Genomic DNA, 24,089 nt, shown 5'->3' with positions numbered 1-24,089 from the left:
TTTTTAATGCCAATGTTTCCTGCTGCAATATATATTAATAAATTGTGGTATACCCACCCAATGAAACACTCTTCAGCAATACAAAGTAACGAATTATTTATTTATGCAGACATGAATAAACCCAAAATAATTATGCTGGATCAAAGTAAACAGGTAAAAAAAAAAGTACATGTGATTCTATTTCTGTCAAATTCTAGGAAATACAAACCAATTTATACTAAGAGAAAGCAAATCAATGGTGGCCTGGTCATGGGAAAGAGGAGAAACTACAAGGGGCATAAAGAACTTCTAGGGTGAAGGATATGTTCATTATCTTAATTACAGTGATGGTTTCAAAGGTATATACACATGACAAAACTTATCCATCTATACATCCTTAAAATGCAGTTTATTTTTCATCATTTAGATCTCAGTAAAGCTAAAAAAAAGTAAAAATACAAGTACATATAGTTTTAATTAACAAGCCAACTCAGGGAAGCATTTCTAGCAGTGACCAGGATTTCCTGACAAAGGAACCCGATTCTCCATCATCCAGCATGGAGCAGGCAAGGGTCAAGGGCATTTGAAAAGGAACATAGCAAAAAAAGAAAAAGAAAAGGAACACAGCAATCGTCAAACACTGGAAGCAGCCAAGATGTCCCACAAAAGATGAATAAACAGGCTGAGGCACATCCATACAACGGAATATTATTCAGCAAAAAAGAAAAATCAGCTATCAACCCACAAAAATACCTAGAAGAAACTTCAAAGACTATTGTTTAATGAAAGGAGGCTGCGTGAAAAGACCGTGTCCCATATGATTCTAACCACATAAAGCTCTGGTAAAGGACAACTACGGATGCAGCCACTCAGTGGCTCCTGGAGGAGAGGGAGGGAGGGACAGGTAGACACGGTTTTGAGGGCAGTGAAACTACCCTGTATGACACTGTAATGTGGACACATGATATTCCACACGTGTCCACACCCAGAGAATGTACAACACAAAGAGTGAATCCTAATGTAAAACACAGACTTCAGTGAATAATATATTAATATTGGTTCATCAATCAAAACAAACACACCACACAGGATGTCAGTAACAGAGGAAGGGGCGCCTGGGAGGCTCTGGCTATTCAGTGTCCGACTCTTAATTTCAGCTCAGGTCCTTATCTCAGGGTCATGAGGTCAAGCCTAGCATGGGGTTCCAGGCTCAGTGGGGAGTTGGCCTGCAATTCTCTCTCTCTCTCTCTCTCTCTCTCTCTCTCACTCCCACTCTCTCTCCCTCCCTCCCTCCCCAGCTCCCGTGAGGGTGCGCACTGGCCCTTTCTCTCAAATAAATAAGTGGAGAAATTATAAAGGGGTATTTAGAAATTCTCTGTACTATCTGCTTAATTTTCTATAAACCTCAATCTATTCTAAATATATATATATATATATCCATTAAATACCAAAAAAAGGCAAAAACCTAACCTATTAACTATGCTATAAGAAAGCAAAGTTCTTTTCCAAAGAACTTAGAAAATTCAGAGCATCACATACTCCATAATCACTCCCTCCCTTCTCCCATGACAGGCACTGCAGGGCATGTGTGGAGGGGCACCAACAGAAGGCAAGGAGCATGTGCGAAGACCGGAGGAAGCAGGCCCCAGAACAGACTCCCAAACCACCGCCTACTTACTGAATCCTACGTGTGTAGCCTCATGGCTTTCACAGAGATTAATGCAATTACCATGCAAGTTCTTTCTATGAAATGAGTTTTTCTATGAAACGAATTTCTCTCTACTTTGAAATGAGGAAATGGAGGCTGAGGGAGCAAATGTCCCAGATGTGACCCCAGGTCTGCCCCACTCCTGATGCAGATGGCCTTGGATCTCAGAGCCGAGCCTGGGAGAAAGAGACAGGCTTCAGATCCCAGCTCTGCCCTCAGCCAGAAGACAGCTTGAGGGGTTACCGAATTTCCTCATCTTTTTTTACTGTACAGAATTGTAGAAGATTACAGAAGAAAACGTTTAGCAGATCCTGACTCAGAATAAATAGTCAAAACACATGGCTACCGTTCCCCACTTGTATGTGAACTTCCCAAAGAGGAAGGGACTGACGAACCCTGGGTAAGGCCGCAGCCACCCAACAGTCCCAAGGAGCCAACTAGACCACGCAAAAAGAGGAAGGACGCCTTTCTAATGCAAACAGCTTTAAAAACTAAACTAAACTAAACATTTTTTTACATTTATCTTCTCTACTATACTTCAAAAATGCACCCCTCAAAAAAATCTATGTGTTCACTAGACTAAAATGATAATTATGTCCCCAATGGCCCTAGAAACACAAAGATGCAAATCTCATGAGGCTCTAGTGGAAACCAACTGTTAAGTTTATAAAATAGCCAGTGGTGGAAAAAAAATTTGGTATAAATAACATCATACAGGTCTCCTTTCTATAAGAAAAAAGAAAAGCCAAACAAGATAAAAACAGGCATCATCTTTATTTCAATTTAGGCATTGTGGATAAAATATTCCCTCCGTAATATAAAATAAATACAAGAAATAGATGGCTTTAGCAGGTTAAATAACTGATTAATTAGCTGAATATACTATACCCAGTTACTGGAAGGAGAAAATAGGGCCCTGAAGATACGCGTAACTGGAGCTGGGAAGAGAACTTTCATAAAATACAGGAGGGCAGCCGGGAGGGTGCCGGCTCCCAAGATGTTCTCTGAAAAGATTCCAGTTACAGGCAGCCCTGAATCAGGCCTGATGTTAATGGTATTAACATTTTCCACAGAATGAGGAAATACAATATACCTGGAAGGGAAAGAACTCACGTCAGGAAACTAATCGCTCAGCTCCCGCTGTGGCCTGAATAAATGTAAACATTAGCCTGCTGTTCCCACAGTCTCAGGAGAGCCATCCGCTGTTCTGCAGACAGAGCCCTGCCCGGGTCACCTCGTACAACTCTTGACCAAAGACATGATGCTGCACCAGCACTTACAGCCTCACATGGATTCTTTATTTAGTTTTTCAGATGGACTATTTTTTTAAAGATTTTATTTATTTATTTGAGAGAACTAACGATAAAGAGAGCAAAGGCAGGGGGAGGGCAGAAGGAGAGGGAGAAGCAGACTCCCCAATGAGCAGGGAGCCTGAAGCGACTGGGGCTCCATCCCAGGACCCCAGGATCAGGACCTGAGCCGAAGGCTGATGCTTAACCGACTGAGCGCCCCAGGTGCCCTCAAATGGACTAGTTTAAACTCAGAGCACCAGCAGCGTTCCTTCCACCCCACAGCCTCACCTCACCAAGTATCAGGAATCTGACTCGGCGGCGCAGCAGTGTCCCTTCCCTCCACTCCTGTGGCACTGTCACCTTAGGACCAAGACACAAACCAGAGAGGCACACCAGAGCTTTAGTTCTGGAGTTAATAAGCCCTGATCAGAAAGCCAGCAGCACCCACCTATGAGCAAGAGCCTGCTGTTAAAGAGAAAAGACTGAGAGACCGGGCACTAGAGAAGTCTGACTGCCCAGCAGGGAACCAGGTCAGAGACACAGACTGATGGGAGGCAGAACAAGGAGAAAGGGAGAGGAATTTTAAAGCAAAGACCACAAAGCAGCCCTGGGCAGAATCAGGAGAGGCAAGGGTGGAGTGTTACCTGCTAGCTGGTAAGATCTGGGTCTGTCTGGAGGCAAGCCAGCTGCAGGAGGCCACCCTCACCTGCTGGCTGGCTGGCTCAGGACTACGGTCTGTGCCATGGTCACTGGGTGAGGTGGCCAGTTCAGAACTGCCATGGGGTGAGCAATTTCAACCTCAGTTTTCCCACCTGCATAGTAGAGTAAGAAAAGACCTACTCCCCAAAGTACACACTTTCAGTTATAAGTCAGTAAGCCCAGGGGCACCTGGCTGGCTCTGTCAGTGGAGCATGCAACTCCTGACCTCGGGTCCTGAGTTAAAGTCCCATACTGGACTATAAAAAAGGTAAGGGAGGGCATCTGGGTGGCTCAGTCAGCCAGTCGGTGAAGTGTCCAGCTCTTGATTTCGGCTCAGGTCATGATCTCAGGGTCATGAGATCAAGCCCCAAGTTGGGCTCTGCACTCAGTGGGAAGTCTCCTGGGGGATTCTCTCTCTCTCTTCCCACCTGCTCACAGGTGCACACACAAACACACTCTCTAAAGCAAACCTTAAAAAAAAAAAAAAAAGTCCTGGGGATGTAATCACAGCAGAGTGATTATAATTAATAATACAGTACTGCATATTTGAAAGCTACTAAAAGAGTACATCTTGGAGGTGCCTGAGTTGCTCAGTAGGTTAAGCGTCTGCCCAGGTCACGATCTGCTTCTCCCTCTCCCCCTGTGTTCGTGCTCTCACTCTCTCGCTCTCTCAAATAAATAAAATCTTTTTTAAAAAAGGGGGCACCTGGGTGACTCAGTGGTTGAGTGTCTGCCTTTAGCTCAGGTCATGATCCCAGGGTCCTGGGATTGAGTCCTGCATCAGGGCTCCCTGCAGGAAGCCTACTCCCTCTGCCTATGCCTCTGCCTCTGTGTCCCTAAATGAATAAATAAATAAAAATAAAATCTTTAGGGACGCCTGGGTGGCTTAGTGGTTAAGCATCTGCCTTTGCCTTAGGAAATGATCCCAATTTAGGGATCAAGTCCCACATATCAGGCTCCCCGTGGGGAGCTTCTCCCTCTGCCTATGTCTCTGCCTGTCTCTCTGCGTCTCTCCTAATAAAATCTTAAAAAAAATAAACTAAAATCTTGAAAAATATAAAGAGTACATCTTAAAAATTATCACAAGAAAAAAAATGTGTAACTAGGTGAGGTGATGAACGTTCAATAAACTTATTGTGATGATCATATCACAAATATGTACATATATCAAAGCACTATTATGCACCTTAAACTAATACAATGTTAAATGTCAATGACACCCAAATAAAGCTGGTAAGGACCTTACCCACAAAGGAAGTGTAAGCAATAGAAGAGATACTAGCAATATCCTTAACTTCTGGGTCTAACTTAGGTCAGTGGAAATGAACACAGTGTACACATTTTTTAAGATTTTATTTTTAAGTAATCTCTACTCCTACCGTGCGGCTTGAATTTACAACCCTGGGACCAAGAGTCACGTGCCCTTCCAACCAAGCTGATCAGATGCCCCAAAAGTTTTAAACTTTCTGAGACAGGATATAGTTGTAATTGAGGACCATTTACAAGAGACTCTAAAATTCCTTTCATGAAAAAGAAACATGACTTTAAGAATCATAAACATAAAAGGACCCCCACACACACCTTTCCACTTTAAGGTGACAGAATCAAAATGTGGATGTATCACAAAATGTGATTTTCTGCAGCTCTAAGTCAGACCGAGAAGCAGAGGACATTACCACTGGTCTTCACCATTCTTGATTTCACCAATCAATGCTCAAAGGACAGTCAAACAAACAACCTACTACTATGTTTTCATTGTATAGGAAGGTCCCCCATTGTTAGTTAGACCAGTTGGGCCAGGACACCTGGGTGATTCGGCAGTTGAGCTTCTGCCTTCTACTCAAGGCTTGATCCCAGGATCCGGAATCGAATCCTACATCGGGCTCCCTGTGAGGAGCCTGCTTCTCCCTCTGCCTGTGTCTCTGCCTCTCTCTCTGTGTGTGTCTTTCATGAATAAATAAATAAATCTTTAAAAATAAATAAATAAAAATAAAAAAAAAACAGTTGGGCCAATAAGCCATCAAGTGAAGCACCCTATCCCCACAACCTCCGGTTGTTTTCAACCTCAGGTTGAGTTGCAAACAAACGTGGTTCATAGGGATTTATGCAAGTACAGAAAAATCTAATGCCAAGTTACTGGGTACCAAGCTTGAATAATGTACAAACCTCTTTTAAAAGAGAAAAGTTTCTTTGGACCTTTGACGTTGACCAGTTATTTTTATTATTATGTTACTTAAATACGTACAAGGTACATAAAAACTCATAGAATTAAAAAACCCATGACATACATTTACTAGGAAGGGTGACAACTTGTTGGAGCCGATTTCTCCTTCAGCACAGGCACAAACCGGTGGCCAGGGCACAGGTTTCAGACCTGAAGGCCTGTGGGGAGACACTGAGGGTGACCCGCCATCCCCACTGCTGTCTTTAGTTAGGCCTATATTTGTAAGTTCCCTGTCTGTGAGGTACCTTAGCCTATCTTGGCTCAAACACATCATCCATGTATTAATTTCACCTCAATTTTTTTTGTATTTGCTTTCAATCATTAAAATAGTATACTGGCACCCCCAAATAAACCTAACAGCAAACTGCGTACCATCTGATAACACTTAGCTATAAATATGTCCGGCATCCAGATGACCTCAATGTGTTCATACATATTTTTGGACTGTCAAAATAAAAAGCATATTAACCAATCCCTACTAGAGAATTAAAGGACACTACAGTTGACCCTGAACATGAGTTTGAACTGTACAGGTCCACATGTATGCAGATTTTTTTTTTATAAATACAGTATGGTAAATGTATTTTTCTTATGATCTTAACATTTTTCTTTACCTTATTTGATTATAGGAATACAGTATATGATACATATACAAAATATGTGTTAACTGCTTATGTGATCAATAAGGCTTTGATCAACAGTGGGCTACTTACTAGTAGTTAAGTTTTTGGACAATCAAAAGTTATAGATTTTTTTTTTAAGATTTCATTATTTATTCATGAGAGACATTGAGAACAGGCAGAGACAGAGGCAGAGGGAGAAGCAGGCTCCCTGGGATCAAACCCTGAGCCAAAGGCAGATGCTCAACCAGAGCCATGGAGGCGTCCCTATATGCAGATTTTTAACGGCATGCGGGGGGAGGAGCATCTGTGCCGCTAAACCCTGTGTTAGAGGGTCAACTGTGGTTAGAAAAAAAGAGGTATATAAATCTTTCAAGTAGGTCTTTACACTATATCTCTGTCAATAAATCTTGAAGGTCAAATATTTCACAAGCCACAATTACTTAAGCTCCAGGCAAACAAGAGTGTCTAGAGTGCTATGAAAGGTTTCTCTTCTCTCTGGTTTTCATGTGCAATCATATGACTGACCCATGCATGATCTAATGGCATCCAAAACACACCATAATTTGCCAAAACCATTCCTAATCCATAAATTGTTTTGTCTAATAAATAGCAAACAGAGTATAGGTAGCAACAAAAATAGCAGTTTTGCATATTCCTGTTCAAATCAAGTTAGATTTGGCAGAGTACTATTTTACTTTCCAGAGTGTAAAAAATAAATCCATGGACTTCAGAAAAGCATCTGGTGTTCCAGGGAATCGCAGCTGTCAGCTTTGAAAGATGCCATGTGTTTGCCCACATAAAAGAATGTAATGAGCTATGGAAATATTATCCGGTTTCACAAACCAGAATAAAAACTTCATCATCAGTAGGCTGAAAGCAGGAGCTGTTTCAATCCATCAGGAACATATCTGTTGTGCACTATTTATTACCTCCCTAGACCTTCCAGCACCTGCTCCCCTATATTCTCTGCCACTTCTCTTCCCCTAAGCAGGACCCCACTGCTGTATTTCCGTGGCACTACACCTGCTGTAGATGCTGCTCTTTCTTCAGAAACCAACAATAGCAACCATGAGATGTAAATTACAGATATACTTTGAATAGACGGAACCAAATTCAGTGATGGAATTTTTCAAGGAACCTGTCTTTTGGATCTAGAATCTATTAACATAAAGGACACACACACACAAAAATAAACCGAGAGAGATATGCAATTTTGGGGGCTGATGCTATAGTAAAAAACTAGATCTTAAAAACATACAGTAAACACAATAGCTGAAAAGTGGAAGCAACCCAACTGTCCACTGATGGATGAATGGACAAACAAAATGTGGTATAAATTATTATTCAGCCTTAAAAAGGAAAGAAATTCTTTTCTTTTTTTTAAGATTTTATTTACTTATTCATGAGAGACAGAGAGAGAGAGAGAGGCAGAGACACAGGTAGAGGGAGAAGCAGGCTCCATGCAGGGAGCCTGATACGGGATCTGATCCTGGGACTCCAGGATCATGCCCTGTGCTGAAGGCAGACGCTCAACCGCTGAGCCACCCAGGCATCCCAAAAGGAAAGAAACTCTGACACTTGCTACAACATGGATGACCCATGAAGACATGATGCTGAGTAAAATACTCAAATCATGAAAGGACAAATGTTTTATGATTCCATTTATGTCAAGGAACAGTCATAGTTCTATTCAGAAACAGAAAGTGAAAAGGGGGCAGGGTGTTTGCCAGTGGAGTTGGTGCTTAATGGGTACAAAGTTTCTGTTTGGAAAGGTGAACAATTCTGAGGATGAAAGCCAGTGGCTGCCCAACAACATGAATACCCTTAAGCCCACCGAATTATACACTTAGAAATAGTTAAAATGGTAGATCTTGTATTACTGTATATTTACCACAATAATACAGTACAAATCTACTCTACCTGAAAATTAGTAAACAAAGCCATACAAATAATTAAATTAAGGCAAGTTCAGAGAAACATACACTTGTAACTTTGGTATTATTAAATAACAAGAACAACCTTCTGGAGGAGCATATAAAGCAGACAAATAGTCTCCCTCTTGGCATGTTAAATCCTTCAAAAGAAAATATAATGTAAGAAGAGTCTCTGACATAGCCTATTAAAGAATCTATTCCTTTAAAAAAATTTAAAAGTTACAATTAAAATCAACTTCCCTTTCTCCAATCGCATCTCCTGTAAATTCTAATGAAGGAGATCTACCCCAGTGGTTCTCAAACCTGGGCAGGTGTCAGAATCACCTGCAGAGCTGTGAAGCCACACTGCTGAGCCCACTCTCAGAACTTCTGATTCCATAAAGAATCAGAACTTAGAATTGCTAGAATTTGCATTCCAAACCAACTTTGTGTTAAACATAAAATGAAGATAAGAGGTATTTGGGGAAGAGTTCTGATTATTAACAGCATAAATCCTGCAATAAATCAATGATCTCTTAAATGAATTTACTTCTTAAAATCTGTACCTTGCAGCTTTTAGGTCTGGACTTGGTTTTTAAGACATACACAAAGATAAAACTAGGAAAAAGAAAACACACACATTTATGACTAGGACTACCTGATGGTACAGAATAACTTATTCACTAAGGAGAAAAGAGTCATATAATAACCAATCTTTCAGATTTAAACCTAAAGGTATCTCAAAAAAAGGGGAGGGGGGACACCTGGGTGGCTCAGTGGTTGAGGGTCTGTCTACCTTTGGCTCAGGCTGTGATCCCGGGGTCCTGATATCAAGTCCCACATCGGGCTCCTGCTTCTTTTTTTTTTTTTTTTTTTTTTAAAGATTTTATTTATTTATTCATGATAGACACAGAGAGAGAGAGGCAGAGACACAGGCAGAGAGAGAAGCAGGCTCCGTGCACCGGGAGCCTGACGTGGGATTCGATCCCGGGTCTCCAGGATCGCGCCCTGGGTCAAAGGCAGGCGCTAAACCGCTGCGCCACCCAGGGATCCCAGGGAGCCTGCTTCTTCCTCTGCCTGTGTCTCTGCCCCTCTCTTTGTGTCATAAATAAATAAATATATATATATATATTTTTTTTAATAACCAGTTTATTTTTATTTATTTATTTTTTTAATTTATGATAGTCACACACAGAGAGAGAGAGAGAGACAGAGACGTAGGCAGAGGGAGAAGCAGGCTCCATGCACCAGGAGCCCCACGTGGGATTCGACCCCAGGTCTCCAGGATCGCACCCTGAGCCAAAGGCAGGCGCTAAACCGTTGCGCCACCCAGGGATCCCATAAATAAATATCTTAAAAAAAAAAAAAAAAAGAATACCATACTATTGGTCAACAATTTTTAAATGAATTTTATGTTCTATAAGGGAACTACAGAAATGAAATTCTTTTATATTCCATATTCATCACTATGGGAGACAAGCCACTCAAAACACCAAATGATACATAAAACCAGGACACATTTTTTTAGTCAACTATAGTGATTATAAGCTTCAGTTTACTGAATATAGACTTTATTTTACTCACAAAACATGATTTGAGTCAGTTCCTTCAAAACATGATTTAAGTAGTAAATACCTCCAACCAAAAGAATATGATCTGATGTGACCTTTTGTCAAAATTTTCATTACCAGAAGCAGAAGTATCAAGGAACACAAGCATATATTCCAAGATTCACTTATTCTTTAGACAAATCTATTTCTGAGAGCTTACTATATGCTCAGGTTACAAGCCCGAAGGCAGAGAGCACAGAGAGGGAATTTCACCTAGGAAAAGTGAGTCTGACCAGTTAAGAGTCAGCCAGGTGAGAAAGAGGGAGGAAGGTATTTGAAGCAGTCTGCAGAAAGGCAGAGGCCATTGGAAATAACAGCATACTGAGGAAACTCCAACTAGTCCAATATAACTGGATGCGCAGCAAACATGGGGGCTCATGCGGGGAGATGAGGCTGGAGGTGCAGGAGCAGATGGGGAAGGGCTCCAGGTACCAAGCTGGGTACCAATTTGAGCCTCACTCTGAGGTGCGGGAAGACACTTAAGAACTCTAAACTAACACGGAGCATGTTCAGCTTTACCGTCAAGAGCTCCTGGGAGCAGCCCTGAGCAAGAGCAGGTTGGGTGAGGTGGGGTCAGGAGTCCGAGTCCAGAGGCCCCGAACAGGACACCAGGAACTCTCATCAGAGAGAAGCCAACATGATCAGAGACTGGCAGATTCAGAAGCGGTCTGGGTGGGGCGCCTGGCTGGCTCGGTCAAAAGACCACATACGTGACTCTTGATCCCACATCAGGTCTAGAGGTGACTTAAACAAAAGTTTAAAAAAAGATACAAACAAGCGGTTCAGGAGACATCCTGGACATCCAGGAGGGTCTGGTCATCCCTGAGCCTGGGGGGTGAACAGGGAAGGCAACGAGGGATGCCGAGGCGCCTGGTCTGAGGGCAGGGCACATGGTGGTGGCACGCGTCAGATGCAGGAGTTCACAGGAAAAGGCAGAGCTTCTGAGTGGCATTTTATTGAGGGCTTTTTTGGTTTGTTTTTTGTGTATTTGTTTTGTTAGGCTATGTTCTTTGTGCAGGCAGGAGGAGGGAGTAGATTCTGTTTCAGACACACTAAATTTGTATATAGTCAAATGGAGATGTTCTAGCAGGCAGCTGGCTAGGACTCTGGAAGCTGAGTGGGAGTCTAAGCAGAAGATAAACTTTGAGATCTTCTGTTTATAAAGTTAACAGTTGAAGCCATGAGTTTAAATGAGGCTGCCCAGGAAGAGATGTCAAGTGAGAGGGAACCAGATAGTTCTCAAATACCATTAACTACCAATTAAAACACCATGATGTTTATGAGGGCCAGAAAAAACAAAATATACAACTGGGCCCCCAAAATAGCAAAACAAGTATCATCAGAGGAGGAGCCCATCTGTCCCTGGAAAGGCATGGAAGTGGAGAGAGGCCAGATCAGTCAAAAGGGCAGGCCAGAGAGTTCCACATGCAGCCTCTAATCAAATATGCAAGACACTTACACACTGGATGCTTATCAATAACTCAAAGTGCGCTCTGAATACTCTAGTGCGAAAACACGCAGGAGAGCCATGGAACAGATGGCAAGATTTCTGAATGGAAAAGCACTCAGCCCATATCAAGATGCATAAAGCAGTTACCTTATATAGAGTGATAATGGTATATACATACATTTTTCATTAAAAAAAAAAAAGGCTAGTTCTCCTAACATCAAATTGTATCTTGCAAAAGAATTTGAATGCAGTTATGTGCTCTCCGTTTCAACACGTAAAATCATTCCCCTAGAAATACACAAAACTGTTTCCCGCTTGTACAGGTTAAAATCAAGAAAGAAGAATCAGTTATGACACCAGGCAATCCAAGTCCTCTCTTGAGTTGAAAGTCTCTGTGTTTGCTTCTCCAACCAGCCTGATATCCCTACCCAGGGCTGAAATGGAAGAAGCACCCATAGCCAGACCCTCAGACCACTGCCCCCGACCTCACTGGCCCCAGCCAGACCTCCACCAGCACCTGCTGCTCGTGCTACTCACAAACCCTCTCAATCAGACTCGCCAACAGATTAACTCCTTTCTATCGCTTTCTATGTGACACAGTAGGACCAACGAAGTGGGTTAAAAAGTAACCATAAATAGAAAGACCCAGTTTAATTTGGGAAAGAATATTTTGCATCTTATTTGTAATTCAACATTCCTGAGGAGGGTCTCAGGGACCAAAGGGGAAGACAGGGTTTTCACCACTGGCTCCAATCTCTACCATCAAGCGTTTCAAGAGAGCTGCTACGAGTCACTGAACCGATTTGAGGCTGCATCTGCTCCTATCTGCTACCATGAACAATTAAGTCAGCCAAAGGTTAGGGGGACGGGACTGGATGATGACCCAGTTTCTCTAACAAAGGGAGGGAATGAAAGGAAACAAAGGAAAGGGAGAATGTGGGAGAAGTACAGAGACTGAAGATACAAAAACCGAGAGCAACGGCTGATCTGGAGCAGGAACCAAACAATTTCCAAAAAGACATTGTTCCTGATAGTCGAGAAAAGTCTAAACATGGGCTCAATGTTTTTGTTAAATGGGATAATGACATGGCGACCGTGTTTCAAAAGGAAAAGGTCCTCACTGGTTAGAGATGCATCCTGAAGGAGTTATGGATGAATTCACAAGATGCTGAAATCTGCTCTAAATACACCAGGAAGGGACGCCTGGGTGGCTCAGTGGTTGAGCATCTGACTTTGGCTCAGGGCATGATCCCGGAGTCCTGGGATCGAGTCCGGCATCGGGTTCCCCACAGGGAGCCTGCTTCTCCCTCTGCCTATGTCTCTGCCTCTCTCTGTCTCTCATGAATAAATAAAATCTTTAAAATAAACAAATACACCAGGAAAAGAAAAGGGGGAGGTGGCAGATGACACAATAGTTAGTGGCACAGCGCTGCTCCTAACTTAAGGGGGGGTGGCCGGGTGATGGGCCTGTGCATTTACTTCGTTCTCTCTACTCGGATATGGTTGAAAATGTCCCTAATACAAGGTCGGGGGTCTTGTCTTGTATTTTGTGTTTTCACAAAAACAGGTAAGTCAAAAAAGCAAGGGGCTGAGTCAGATCCTGCTTTATTTCGCCTTCAGATAGTTCCTACTGAACCACAACTGTCCTCACCCTAGCACATTAAAAATAATTCAGGATGCATAACATGTTGGTGAGTGGGTGTAAGAGAAGGGAAAATGCCTGGTTCCATCCCAAGCAGCGTGTAATCAAAGTGTACTATAATTGTCCATTTCCAAAACTAAGTAAGTCTGACTAATCACACCCCACTTGTATTAAATGCAGTAGGACTCACACTATGGCACTCAAACACCCTATAAACGAGAAGACTACAACGTCCCCCTACTGAAAATTGACCAGCATCTTATTAATATACCATCAGAGAAACTGGATCATTTCCCTCCACTCCTACACTTAAACAAGTTGTTTAAAGTCAGCTACCCAAAACACATGAACACTGCCCATTTACTTCTGAGTAAAATCAAATCCTACTGCCTGTCAGGCTACCTGAAGACCTAATGCCACCTCAATCAACTAGAAAGATGTATTTCCATTCACCATGAGGAGCTGGGAAGCCAAAGTCAGGGATGCCAAAGGCCCTAGGATGAGATCTAGGATGAGAGGAAGATGTGCTTCGAGAAGAGCAACGAGAGACACTAGCTAGCCCCCAGCAATGACAACACTTCAAACTAAAATGCTGCTCAATGGGACGCCTGGGCAGCTCAGTGGTTGAGCGTCTGCCTTTGGCTCAGGGCGTGATCCTGGAGTCCCGGGATCGAGTCTGCACCAGGCTCCCTGCATGGAGCCTGCTTCTCCCTCTGCCTCTGCCTATGTCTCTGCCTCTCTGTGTCTCTCATGAATAAATAAATAAAATATTTTTAAAAATAAATAAATAAAATGCTGCTCAAAACCCATCATACACATGACTCAGGCCAGAGGGGAAAAAAAGCAAAAGCGGGACAGGTGGCTCAATATTTTTTCAGGAGAATGAACAGGGCTTCAGGAGGCAGCTGGCTGCCAGACAGAGTGAGCAAGGGCAAAGCAAGAATGTGTTCCAGCAGGACTTGTGCCCCACTGCCCCAATCAACCCAAGGAACAATCTGGAAGCAGGGTGACTTGTGTGCCAGGCCATCTCGTGAAGAAGCACTCTACTTCTCAGATTTCTACTACACACCTCACTCTCACCCCAAAAAGACCAGATTCGGTTTAACTCAACATGGAGCTCTTCTCACACTACAGTTACACATACAAATTTACCTGGGGTCCCTACAGGTGTCCCCAGTTGTTTTGATACAGGAAATTTGAATGGATGGAATAAAGCCTAATAAATGTAAGTACAAATGCCTGTTTAATCTAAAAGAAATCTTAAAAATAAAAGAAATACACCCAATCAGAGAAGTCATTTACTTACTGATTCATTTCACCTCATATTTGGAGGTAGGCAAAGGCTGGATGAAACAAAGAGGGGAGGGCGTAGGTATCGCCAGGCCCTGTCCTCCCCGCCCTCCTATCTGCAGGCTAATTCTAGCACCTCTCACCACAGCCTTCCACTAGGTACTGGCCTAGTCACTGGGTCACCCAGCTGGTTTGTGGCAGGGACCAGATGTGTACCCAGGTCACAGCAAAGCTCTCCCTCTTGCCTTCATCATCTGGTCTTAGCGGGAACCCAAGAGACCCCCAAGGAAAGGAAAAGGGGGCTAAAAACAGAGAACAAAATAAGCAAAAACAAAACAGAGAAAGAGCAAAAGCAAATTTGGTGGTGGTGGGCCATTTAATCAACAACTGTACACTGGCAAATAGCTTTTCTGTTCGTTCCACCTATAAAAGCCATCACTTAAACAATTAGTAAGGTGCTTGTCAACACAGCTTTATATAATTTATGAAGATGTTAAAAAAAAAAAGCCAAATTCATCACAAAGGGCTCTGGTCCTAAAGGAGGTATCGGTTAACTGAAGGATATAGTGCGTTACTTCTTTTCCATAGAGAAAACTGTCTGAAAACAGACCACAACTACATTTTAGATCTGAGCTTGCATCAAACCCACTTCCAAGTCCTCACACTCCAAGTTCCTGTGCACAGACAACAGCTGACCAAGTGCAATCCAAGAGCCTACTACGTGCTCAGTGCCAACACTTGAGAGAATAAGGGAAATAATACGCCAAGTCACTGCCCCTGAGGAACATACAAAACAGCTGTACAGAACCCTGAGAATAAAAGAACCTCAATTAGCAGGGGAAGCAGCTAACACCAACCACCCTGATAAAAAGGAATCAGAGGAAAGGGAGAGACACAGGCGATCCCCCAGAGGCCCAGGGGAGTGGGCCAGGTCGGCAGGAGCGAGATTCAAAGAAACCGATGGGAAAGCAAGCAGCTAAGGCAAGGAAGGAAGTGTCAAAAGGGTGTAAGGGCCGGAAAAACACTGTGTGGCAACCCAGGACAGCACAGAATAGATTTAAAAGTTCATGTTTGTGAAGTAAGGGTAAACAGATGGGGGAGGACAGGAAGGGCCTCGAGGGAGGGCACAGGAGTCTAGAGTGGGAGAGACAGATAGGCAGAGGTCACTCACACGGGACGGCCGAGTGGGCACAGTGTCTGGCAACAGAACATGGGGTGACCTGAAGGCATAAAAGATGGGATGAGAAAACAACTAACTCGGGTGGTGCCAGGAGAGAAAGGGACAAAAACGTGAGACCAGAGGGCACCATCAGGCTGTCTGCTGGGACACAGATGGTCGGGGGCTCTGGAAGAAGGCCGGTGCTCCCGAGCAAGGGAAAGCAGCCAGAGCAGAGCCCCGGGCCCAGCGTGTGGGTGGCGGGCGGCAGGGCAGGGGCAGGCACGGTGGTGGCCTGCATGCAGCACGGCACACACCACGTGTGTCAACGGCTCAGGGGGCAGCTGTCCTGGGGCCAGGAGGACACAGGCCAGTCGTCGCTCCCCGTGCCTACAGAGGACAGCCGTTGCACCCGCTCCTTAGTTCCACCATCCCTCGTCACCCCTCCTCGGGTCGGTGGTAAGGGGCCCATGATGTCAAGGAGGCAGAAAGCTGTGCTTGAAAAATGTTTCTTTTTAAAATTGTGTTTTCCCCCAGAAATGTCAACATGAAACACTCCCCCACAAGCACATCAAAGTCCTCCCGCCCATACCAAGCTCCTGCTTTGTGGGATCCCCTCACTCCACCCAGGCAAGACCCCAAACCTTTTAAATGTCCTTCAGGGATTCAATCTGCCTCCCCGCAGCCCGGCGGAGGAGCCCCAGGAAACGTGCTTGGATGACACTGGACAGGTCAGAGGCATCCTGCGGACCAAGAACACTGGGAAGCCCCTGCAGGTGCCCACGGGGCAGAAGGCCACGCGGGACGCAGAGAACAGTCAGGAAGCAGATTTCTGCCACTAAGTGTCCCTCGGGCTCCTCACCCTCCAAGGTGAGGTAGGTGCTCTCAGGCCATTTCTCAGCTGAGGCTCTAACCTGCTGTTCTTGGGCAAACATCTCAAAAGCAGGCCCTCAATGCCACAAGGGCCTGCTGGAAGACTCCACTGCCATCTTGCTCGTTTGCCATTTAATTCAAATGAGTCAATGAGAGCACTAACACATGATTTCTTCATGCTACGGGTATACTGATTCCAACACAAATGATAATTCTCATTAAATCAATCAAATGCAATTAACATGTTTGATGCCCACCGTGTCACTACTTACACTAGGCAATTTCCACCTGAGCCATTTTCTGGCACTACTAAGCTCAGTCACACCCATGGTTGGCAGACAAGGGCATGTGTTCCCTGCATGGCATTTCCCCCAACAGTCTCCTCCCAGCAGGGACCCCTCTTGAAGTAGGACTTGGAGCCCCCCCTTTGATTCCCCAGGCCCACCACCTGCTCAGTGCTCTCACCACTACTAGGCACTTGCTGTGGTGCTCTCTCAAAACCCTTTCCCTTGAGGAGTGCCTGGCTGGCTCAGAAGGTAGAGTGTAGGACTCTTGGTTTCCAGGTTGTGGGTTCAAGGCCCACACTGCGTGTGGAGCATACTTAAAAATAAAATCTTTAAAAATAAAAAAAGACGGAGGGGAACTCCTTGGGTGGCTCAGCAGTTGAGCATCTGCCTTCGGCTCAGGGTGTGATCCCAGAGTCTCAGGATCGAGTCCTGCATCGGGCTCCCTGCATGGAGCCTGCTTCTCCCTCTGCTTATGGCTCTGCCTCTCTATGTTTCTCATAAATAAATAAATAAAATCTTAAAAAAAAAATTTTTCCCTTGAAGCTACAGTTCTGTTCTTGCTTTAATTCCTTGCTGTCCTCAAAACTCTCTTTCTCCTTGCTCTAAAGAACTGCAAAGAATAGTTCCAGACTAAGTCTATTATACTACTGTTTCTCAATGAAAAATAATAATAATAAAGAAGATAATAATGAGGATTTTATGACGTACCAAATTTCAGTCTGCAAAGTGGCCAATGGCACTGCACAAAAGTCACTAACGACTTAAAACATTCTAGTTTCTATCTAATTCTGGAAGGAGAGCATATTTCATTTTTTCGTTTTCAGATTAAAAAATATTTTCTACAACTCAAAAGAAAAGACGCCTTGCCTCAAAACAAAGCAATTTAAAAATGAGTTAATTTTGGGACGCCTGGGTGGCTGAATGGTGGAGCGTCTGCCTTCAGCTCAGGGCGTGATCCTGGGGTCCTCAGATCGAGTCCCGCATCGGGCTCCTTGCAGGGATCCTGCTTCTCCCTCTGCCTGTGTCTCTGCCTCTCTCTCTGTGTGTCCCTCATGAATAAATAAAAAATCTTAAAAAAAAAAAAGAGTTAATTTTAAAAGCCTAGGGGAGATGGTTGAGAACTTGAATTTCAAATTCTCCTGTAAATCCACACATAAAATGGGCAGAACAAACTTCACCATTTTGAAAATTGTCAAGTAAGGAAAATAAAGTTGACCATTAGATGTCAAAACTTCTCTTTATTAATCTAGTGTCTGCAGAACACATCAAAAAACCTTTGCCTCACACAATCAGTTTTGCACTGCGCTTTTAAAACCGTACTTAACGTTTTAAAAAACAGAACATACCACTCCTGTCTCCCATGCCCCCCGCACCTACCTGGCCTGACCCAGCCCCTAGAGCAGTTCTCTGTTTCAAACGGGGCCACTGAGCTCCACGGCTCCCCACACCTCTCCCCCAACCCCACCAGCCTCTGCCAACTGGAAAGGGTTGGACAAATAAGCTGGAGGCTGGCCAATAACCTACATACTTGCTCCAGGAGAAAGATGACCAGATCGAGTCTCTCTAGAATCTGAACTGGGAAACATGACAAGACTGGGTCACTTAGAAACTGAAAGAATGCAACAAGAAATGCCACAAAGCTGAACTGGGGCCTGACAGGCTTTGAATAGCTAAAACAGCCAGAGGGCTGAAGCCACAGGGGAGGGAAGACCAGGAGTGAGCAAAGCAGCCGGCCAGCAGGAGAAGGGGAAGAGATGCTCCCCCATATGGAGCAAGGCAGAGTCCCACAGGGTGAAGTTCCAGGGACAACTGCAGCCGAGGTTCCCCGGAGCTGCCGGGAACCACCTTCCAATGCCAGGTTCTTGGAACTCAGCCCAGCCAGCTCTCATTCCTGCATTCACATCACCACATCACGCCACATGTGTTCCCATGAACAATACCCCTTCTCCAGCTCTCTGGAGTGGGTCTTTGCTGCAAACAACCAAAAGCCAAAGCAGCACACATAACATGCAAACAGGAAACAAGCCTTTCTGATAAACCATCAACATAAAATACTGAACAGTCCTTGTACTTAAGGGAAACACCGGGGCGCCTGGCTGGCTCCACCGATCAAGCACGGGACTCTTGATCTCGGGGTTGTGGTTCAAGCCCCACACTGGGCGTAAAGATTACTTAAAAATAAAATCTTCAAAAAAAAAAAAAAAAAAAGGAAATACAGAACTAAAACCACCACCCCCGTGCCAAAAGAAAAACCCCCAAAACCTCACATTGACCAAGAAGAGGCACAAGGGAACTTTCTGCGGTAATAGATGGAAAGGCTGAAATCCTGACAGCATCTTGATAGAGGTGTGGGTCCCTTTCATCAAAAATGATCAAACTGTACACCTAACGTGGCCATTTCACTCTATATAAATTATGTCTCAATTTTTAAAAACTCCCTATATCTAAATTTTTTCCTTGAGAGGACTTGTGTTTGGGGGGTTATTTTTCAAAACTCTACTGCTCTGAATAAATCTCACAAACAAGGTTGAGCAGAAGCAGCCAGATGTGAAAACACCTGAGTTTCTAGTTAAATATAGAACAGAAACAGCCAACACTCATCAATGGTGTTGGAAGTCAGAGCACTGGCTAACTTTGAGGTGGGAGGGAGGGGGCAAGTGGGACTTCTTGCTGGGCTGGTGTGTCCTGGGTCTTGCTCTTGGTCCAGCTTTGCATTTTCACCAGGTTATGTTCATGACAAAAGCATTTCCGGGATGTATGTTATATACACCTTATATACACCTTAACAGTAACACAAACGAGAAAGGAGATGGAATACCCAAGAATATTCTATAAGTGATTGGGAAAGATTTGTTTCCTTTTGCATCTAGTGAAATGCTTATTTTCAGGCAAACTCTTCAGATAAATAACAAAGAAAATTAAGACTTTAGTCACCCCATTTGTGAAATTCTACTATGCCTCACGAATTTGATGTTGGGGAGAAACTCATTCAGTAGTCGTTAGAATAATCTAAACTCCATCCCATAGTGCTCAGTGCTACGTTAAGTGCATTCACTGACAACCAGAGCATGCTTCCGAACAAGCAGCAGAGGGGAAAAAAACCACTCTCCATATTCCTTTTCTACTTTAAACCAAAACAGCAAAATCCAGAAGTATTTCGTCAGAATTCCACTTCTGTGTTTTCAAAGAGAGAATTAACTCAAATTCACCTATTAGCCTGAGTTGTATTTTTAAAAAACAAATATGCAGGTTTGGATTTTCAGAGATTTACGGTTTAAAAACATTTCACGAACTCTAGATCTGGATCATAAGCATAGAAACAGAGTAAGTAAAGGTGAAGCAATGGAGACAAATTATGAAATAAATATCCATTTACAAGTCATCAAATCTGAATACTTAAAAAAAAAAAAAAAAGCCAAACACTAAATTAAAATGTAAAGTACTTACAGCCATAATTAATTCAAAGGGGTGTTTATACACCCTCACCGGTGACTGGTATTTCTGCACCATGATTGTAACACAATAGCAATCCTCTCACACCTGCAAAACACAAATATAGGATTTTTTTTTAACATGATTAAGTCTGGAAAAAATTAAGTCTGCATTTACTCATCACACCACAGTCTAAGTGTAGAAAGGGACCTCAGTAGGTCACATACTTCTCTACGCACAAAAACCCAAAGATGACACTTGGACTATATAAGGAGAAGGAGAAGGTAAGAAGGCAGCAAGAAAAGGTGAAGAAAGTCCCAGCGTCATGAGGGAAGCAGCTCTGGTCTGCCTCCCAGGGCCTGTGCTGGGGTCTTTCCAGCACTGAAATGTTATGATCTGATTATTCTCGAATCATTTTCTCTTCTACAGCTTCTACAAGAGGCCAAATAAAAAGGATGGCACTTCAAGGTATTAAGTCTGGAGACACACAAAAATAAAAATGGAAAAAAATGCCATTGTATCTCAAATTGTGGTACACTCCTCAAAAGCTGGCTCCAAAGTAAACTTGTCAATCCGTGTTTTCTAACTGCGTAGACTACTATGTCAGAGGCCTGTCTTCAAATGACAGCAACACCAAGCACTCTGGCTACAGGGAACCTCCAGCCTCAAACAGCTGTGATACTTGTCAATAATCCATTAAATGCTGGAGCCTACTTCCTAGAGGAAGGAATCTTCCTTATACCTGTACCTCTAGGTACATATTCCCACTCCAGCACCAGCCTACATGCATTTTTCTGGAAAACACACTTTATCTGGAGTCCTCTGAGTGACTTAACTTCCCTATTTAAAAGTGAGGAAGAGGGATCCCTGGGTGGCTCAGGGCGTGATCCTGGAGACCTAGGATCCAGTCCCACATTGAGCTCCCTGCATGGAGCCTGCTTCTCTCTTTGCCTGCGTCTCTGCCTCTCTGCCTCTCGTGAATAAATAAATAGAATCTTTTTTCTTTTTAAGATTTTATTTATTTATTCACAAGAGACACAGAGAGAGAGAGGAAGATGGAGACACAGGCAGAGGGAGAAGCAGGCTCCATGCAGGGAGCCCCGCGTGGGACTCGATCCTGGGTCTCCAGGATCAGGCCCCGGGCTGAAGGCAGTGCTAAACCGCTGAGCCACCTGGGCTGCCCCAATAAATAGAATCTTTAAAAAAAAAAAAAAAAGTGAGGAAGAGGGGCACCTGAGTGGCTCAATTAATTAAGCGTCTGCCTTGGGCCCAGGTCATGGTCTCAGGGTCCTGGGGCTGAGCCCGACGTAGGGCTCCCTGCTCAGTCGGGAGTCTGCCTCTCCCTGCACCCCCCCCCAACACCACCCCCACCTCCCTGCTTGTGCTCTCACACTCACAAAGGATTAAATAAAAATCTTTAAAAAAAAAAAAAAAAAAGAAGTAGAAGAGAAATAAACCCAAAGAGCCTACCTGTCCTGCTGAGAATAATCATTAAAAATGTTACTTCATGCTGAATATGGTCAGAGGATATTCAAAAGCACAAAATGGAATATCCTCAAGGAGCCCAAAGGCTAGCTGTAACCAAAAAAAAAAAAAAAAAAAAAAGATTAGGGAGATATATTTTATTTCAGAAGATTCTTATCTACGTTATTACACTTAAGTCTAGGACTCTCTCTGGTATGTTTGTTTAGCATATCTCTCCCAAGGAACAGGTTCTGTCGGACAGCAGCAGCACCAGCAGCCTGAACCCTGCTACAGAACTACTCCCCTGTGACCTCGACCCAGTCGTTTGGCTTCCCTCGGACTCAGTTTCCCCTCTGCAAAAAAGAAAAATTAGAGGGGTTTTTTTTGGGGGGGGGGGAGGTGGAGGGGTGAGAGATAATCTTGAAGGGCTTCCAGCTCTAAAGTCATGCCACTGGGAGCCCAACTCCGCGGGAGGGACCGCGCGAGCCTCCATCCCGGGCCGGCAGGTCCCGATGCGCCGGCACCACGTTGGTCTCTTGCAAACCTGACGACGCGGGTGCGCGACTTGAAAACTAGGAAAATGAACTCCGGAGTTAATCTCCCAGCGGAGGGGAGAGGGCTGGTTACAGGGTCTTAAAAAAAAAAAAAAAAAAAGGGATGCGGGGGTTGGGGGTGGGGTGGGGTGGGGGTGGAGGGGAGACTTAAAGAGCAGCAGGAGGCTCGGCGAAGCTCCTCCAGCACCCAGCGGGATTCCGCCGCCCGCGCAGCCCCAGGGACCGGGCTGGGGGACCTGCCGGCTCCCGAGCTTCGGGTGCTCCGGTCCAGGAGGCGTCCTCCGTGGGCACCCGGGGCCACACCGGCCGGGGCGCAGCCTGGACCCGGGCAGCCTCTATTGCATGACAATTGGGCGCTTAGAAGTCAGCCACAGGCCAGACCCCGGGAGGCCGCGCGCGCCGCGGAGGGGCGGCCGGGCCCGCGGGCCCCAAGCGCTGGCTCCCGGGGTCGCGGGGGTCGCGGGGGTCGCGGCGGGGACGCGGAGGAAGCCGCGGGGCCGGGCCGGGGGCGCCTACCTCTTGTCAGAAAGGCCGGGCCCGGGCCGCGGGGCGGCGCGGGGCGCTCATGCCGGCGGCTCCGTGGGGCCGCCGCCGTTCCACTGCCGCCGGCCGCAGGTCCGCCGCCGGTTCCGGGGAGGGGACGGGGGGGCGGGCGCGGGAGGGGCGCGGCGCGGCTCGAGTGGTTGTTACGGGTGACGGGGGGCGGGGCCGGGCGGCCGGAAGCAGCGCGCGTGCGCGAGCGCGGCCGAAGGACGGAGGCGGGCGCGACGACGGTTGCTAGGCGAGGGGGCGGGGCCCAAGCCGGCCGGAGCGGCTCTGCGCAGGCGCCACCTCGGGGGCCGGCGGGCGTGGGCGGAGCTCGGAGCTGGCGCCGGCCCTGTCGTCCGGGCGGGTCTCGCTGGAGGCCGCTGGCCCCGCCCTGCTTGCGTCACGGGGCGGGGCGGGGGCGGGGCGAGGGGCGGGGCTCTAGGGGCTGCGCGGCCAGCGGGGAGCTCCGCTGAGCTGGAGCAGGCGGGTCCTCGCGGGCCTTCGGGTGTCGCGGCTGCCTGGGGCCGGAGCAGGCCGCTGCCCCGGGAGGTCCGGTGCCTCCTCATTTTTTGTGCACTGCTCCGGAGCAGCCGGAGCAGCCGGAGCAGCCGGAGCAGCAGGCCTCCCCTGCAGCGCCCTGACCACACCCTCGCCGAGTAGTGCAGCCGAGGCGAGCGCCAGGGCCCGCGAGGGGCTGGGTGGAACCGAGCATCGAGCATCGTCCTGTCGACACGTCCGGGCCCCGCGATGGAGCTGACGCGGGGCCGGGGGCCGGGAGCGCCGTGTTGCAGCGGGACCGCGCAGCTCCAGCGCCAGCCCTGAAGCACGAGTGTGATGCGCGCTGAGACGTGGGGCCTTCAAGGCCCGGAGGGGGCCACCCATACGGCGTCACGACCCACGCGCGCGATGTCTCTGGCGGTGTCCCAGCCGTGCCCTGTGCATTAGTCACCCCGGGTGGCTGCACTCTGGATGCTGCCGCCGCACAGCGCATTTCCGGAGCTGCTGTGGAATTTCCTTCAGGACCAGTTTAGCAGCCACACGACAGCATCATTTATAGCTTGATCACACTTTGTTTTTCTCAAACCATCATTTTCGCACTTGAGCACCCACGTTGCTCACTAGACTCGGCTCCGACAGGCTTTGGCCTGTTTGTAAAAAGCACGTCGACCTCCAAAAGATGCTTTCAAGAAGAGACATCCCAGGAATGATGAGCCTCCCACTAGGAGTAAACAAGCAACACCTATGAAATGGTCTTGGCAAAAGCTGACCTGATCTGATAAGCCTGTAGGTGTAACCACCAATTTACAGGAAACGGAGAACAGAGGAACATGCCAAATGATACCATGGGGAAACAATTGCCCAAGC

At 45.9% G+C, this 24,089-nt stretch overlaps 1 protein-coding gene across 4 annotated transcripts in view; it reads right to left on the bottom strand.

The window, feature by feature from the left end:
- The window catches only part of SEC14L1 (SEC14 like lipid binding 1), a 56,685-nt gene extending 33,840 nt beyond the window's left edge, over window positions 1–22,845 (bottom strand). For 2 of the 4 annotated variants that reach the window (XM_072781748.1, XM_072781750.1), the window contains exons 1-3: window positions 22,713–22,845; window positions 21,649–21,753; window positions 20,194–20,286 (exon numbers count right to left, since the gene is read on the bottom strand). In XM_072781748.1, coding sequence (XP_072637849.1) covers window positions 20,194–20,256 — 63 coding nt within the window. In that variant the 5' untranslated portion in view covers window positions 20,257–20,286; window positions 21,649–21,753; window positions 22,713–22,845. Of the gene's footprint in view, window positions 1–5,966; window positions 6,061–20,193; window positions 20,287–21,648; window positions 21,754–22,712 lie in introns of all 4 variants that reach the window. The other 2 variants (XM_072781751.1, XM_072781749.1) reach the window with 2 other exon arrangements.
- Between the last annotated feature and the right edge of the window lie 1,244 nt (window positions 22,846–24,089).

Source organism: Canis lupus, chromosome 16 (genome assembly GCF_048164855.1).
Source record: "Canis lupus baileyi chromosome 16, mCanLup2.hap1, whole genome shotgun sequence".
Lineage (NCBI taxonomy): Eukaryota > Metazoa > Chordata > Mammalia > Carnivora > Canidae > Canis > Canis lupus.
Note: the sequence above shows the minus strand (reverse complement) of the source record. Positions and strands in the feature narration are given on the sequence as shown.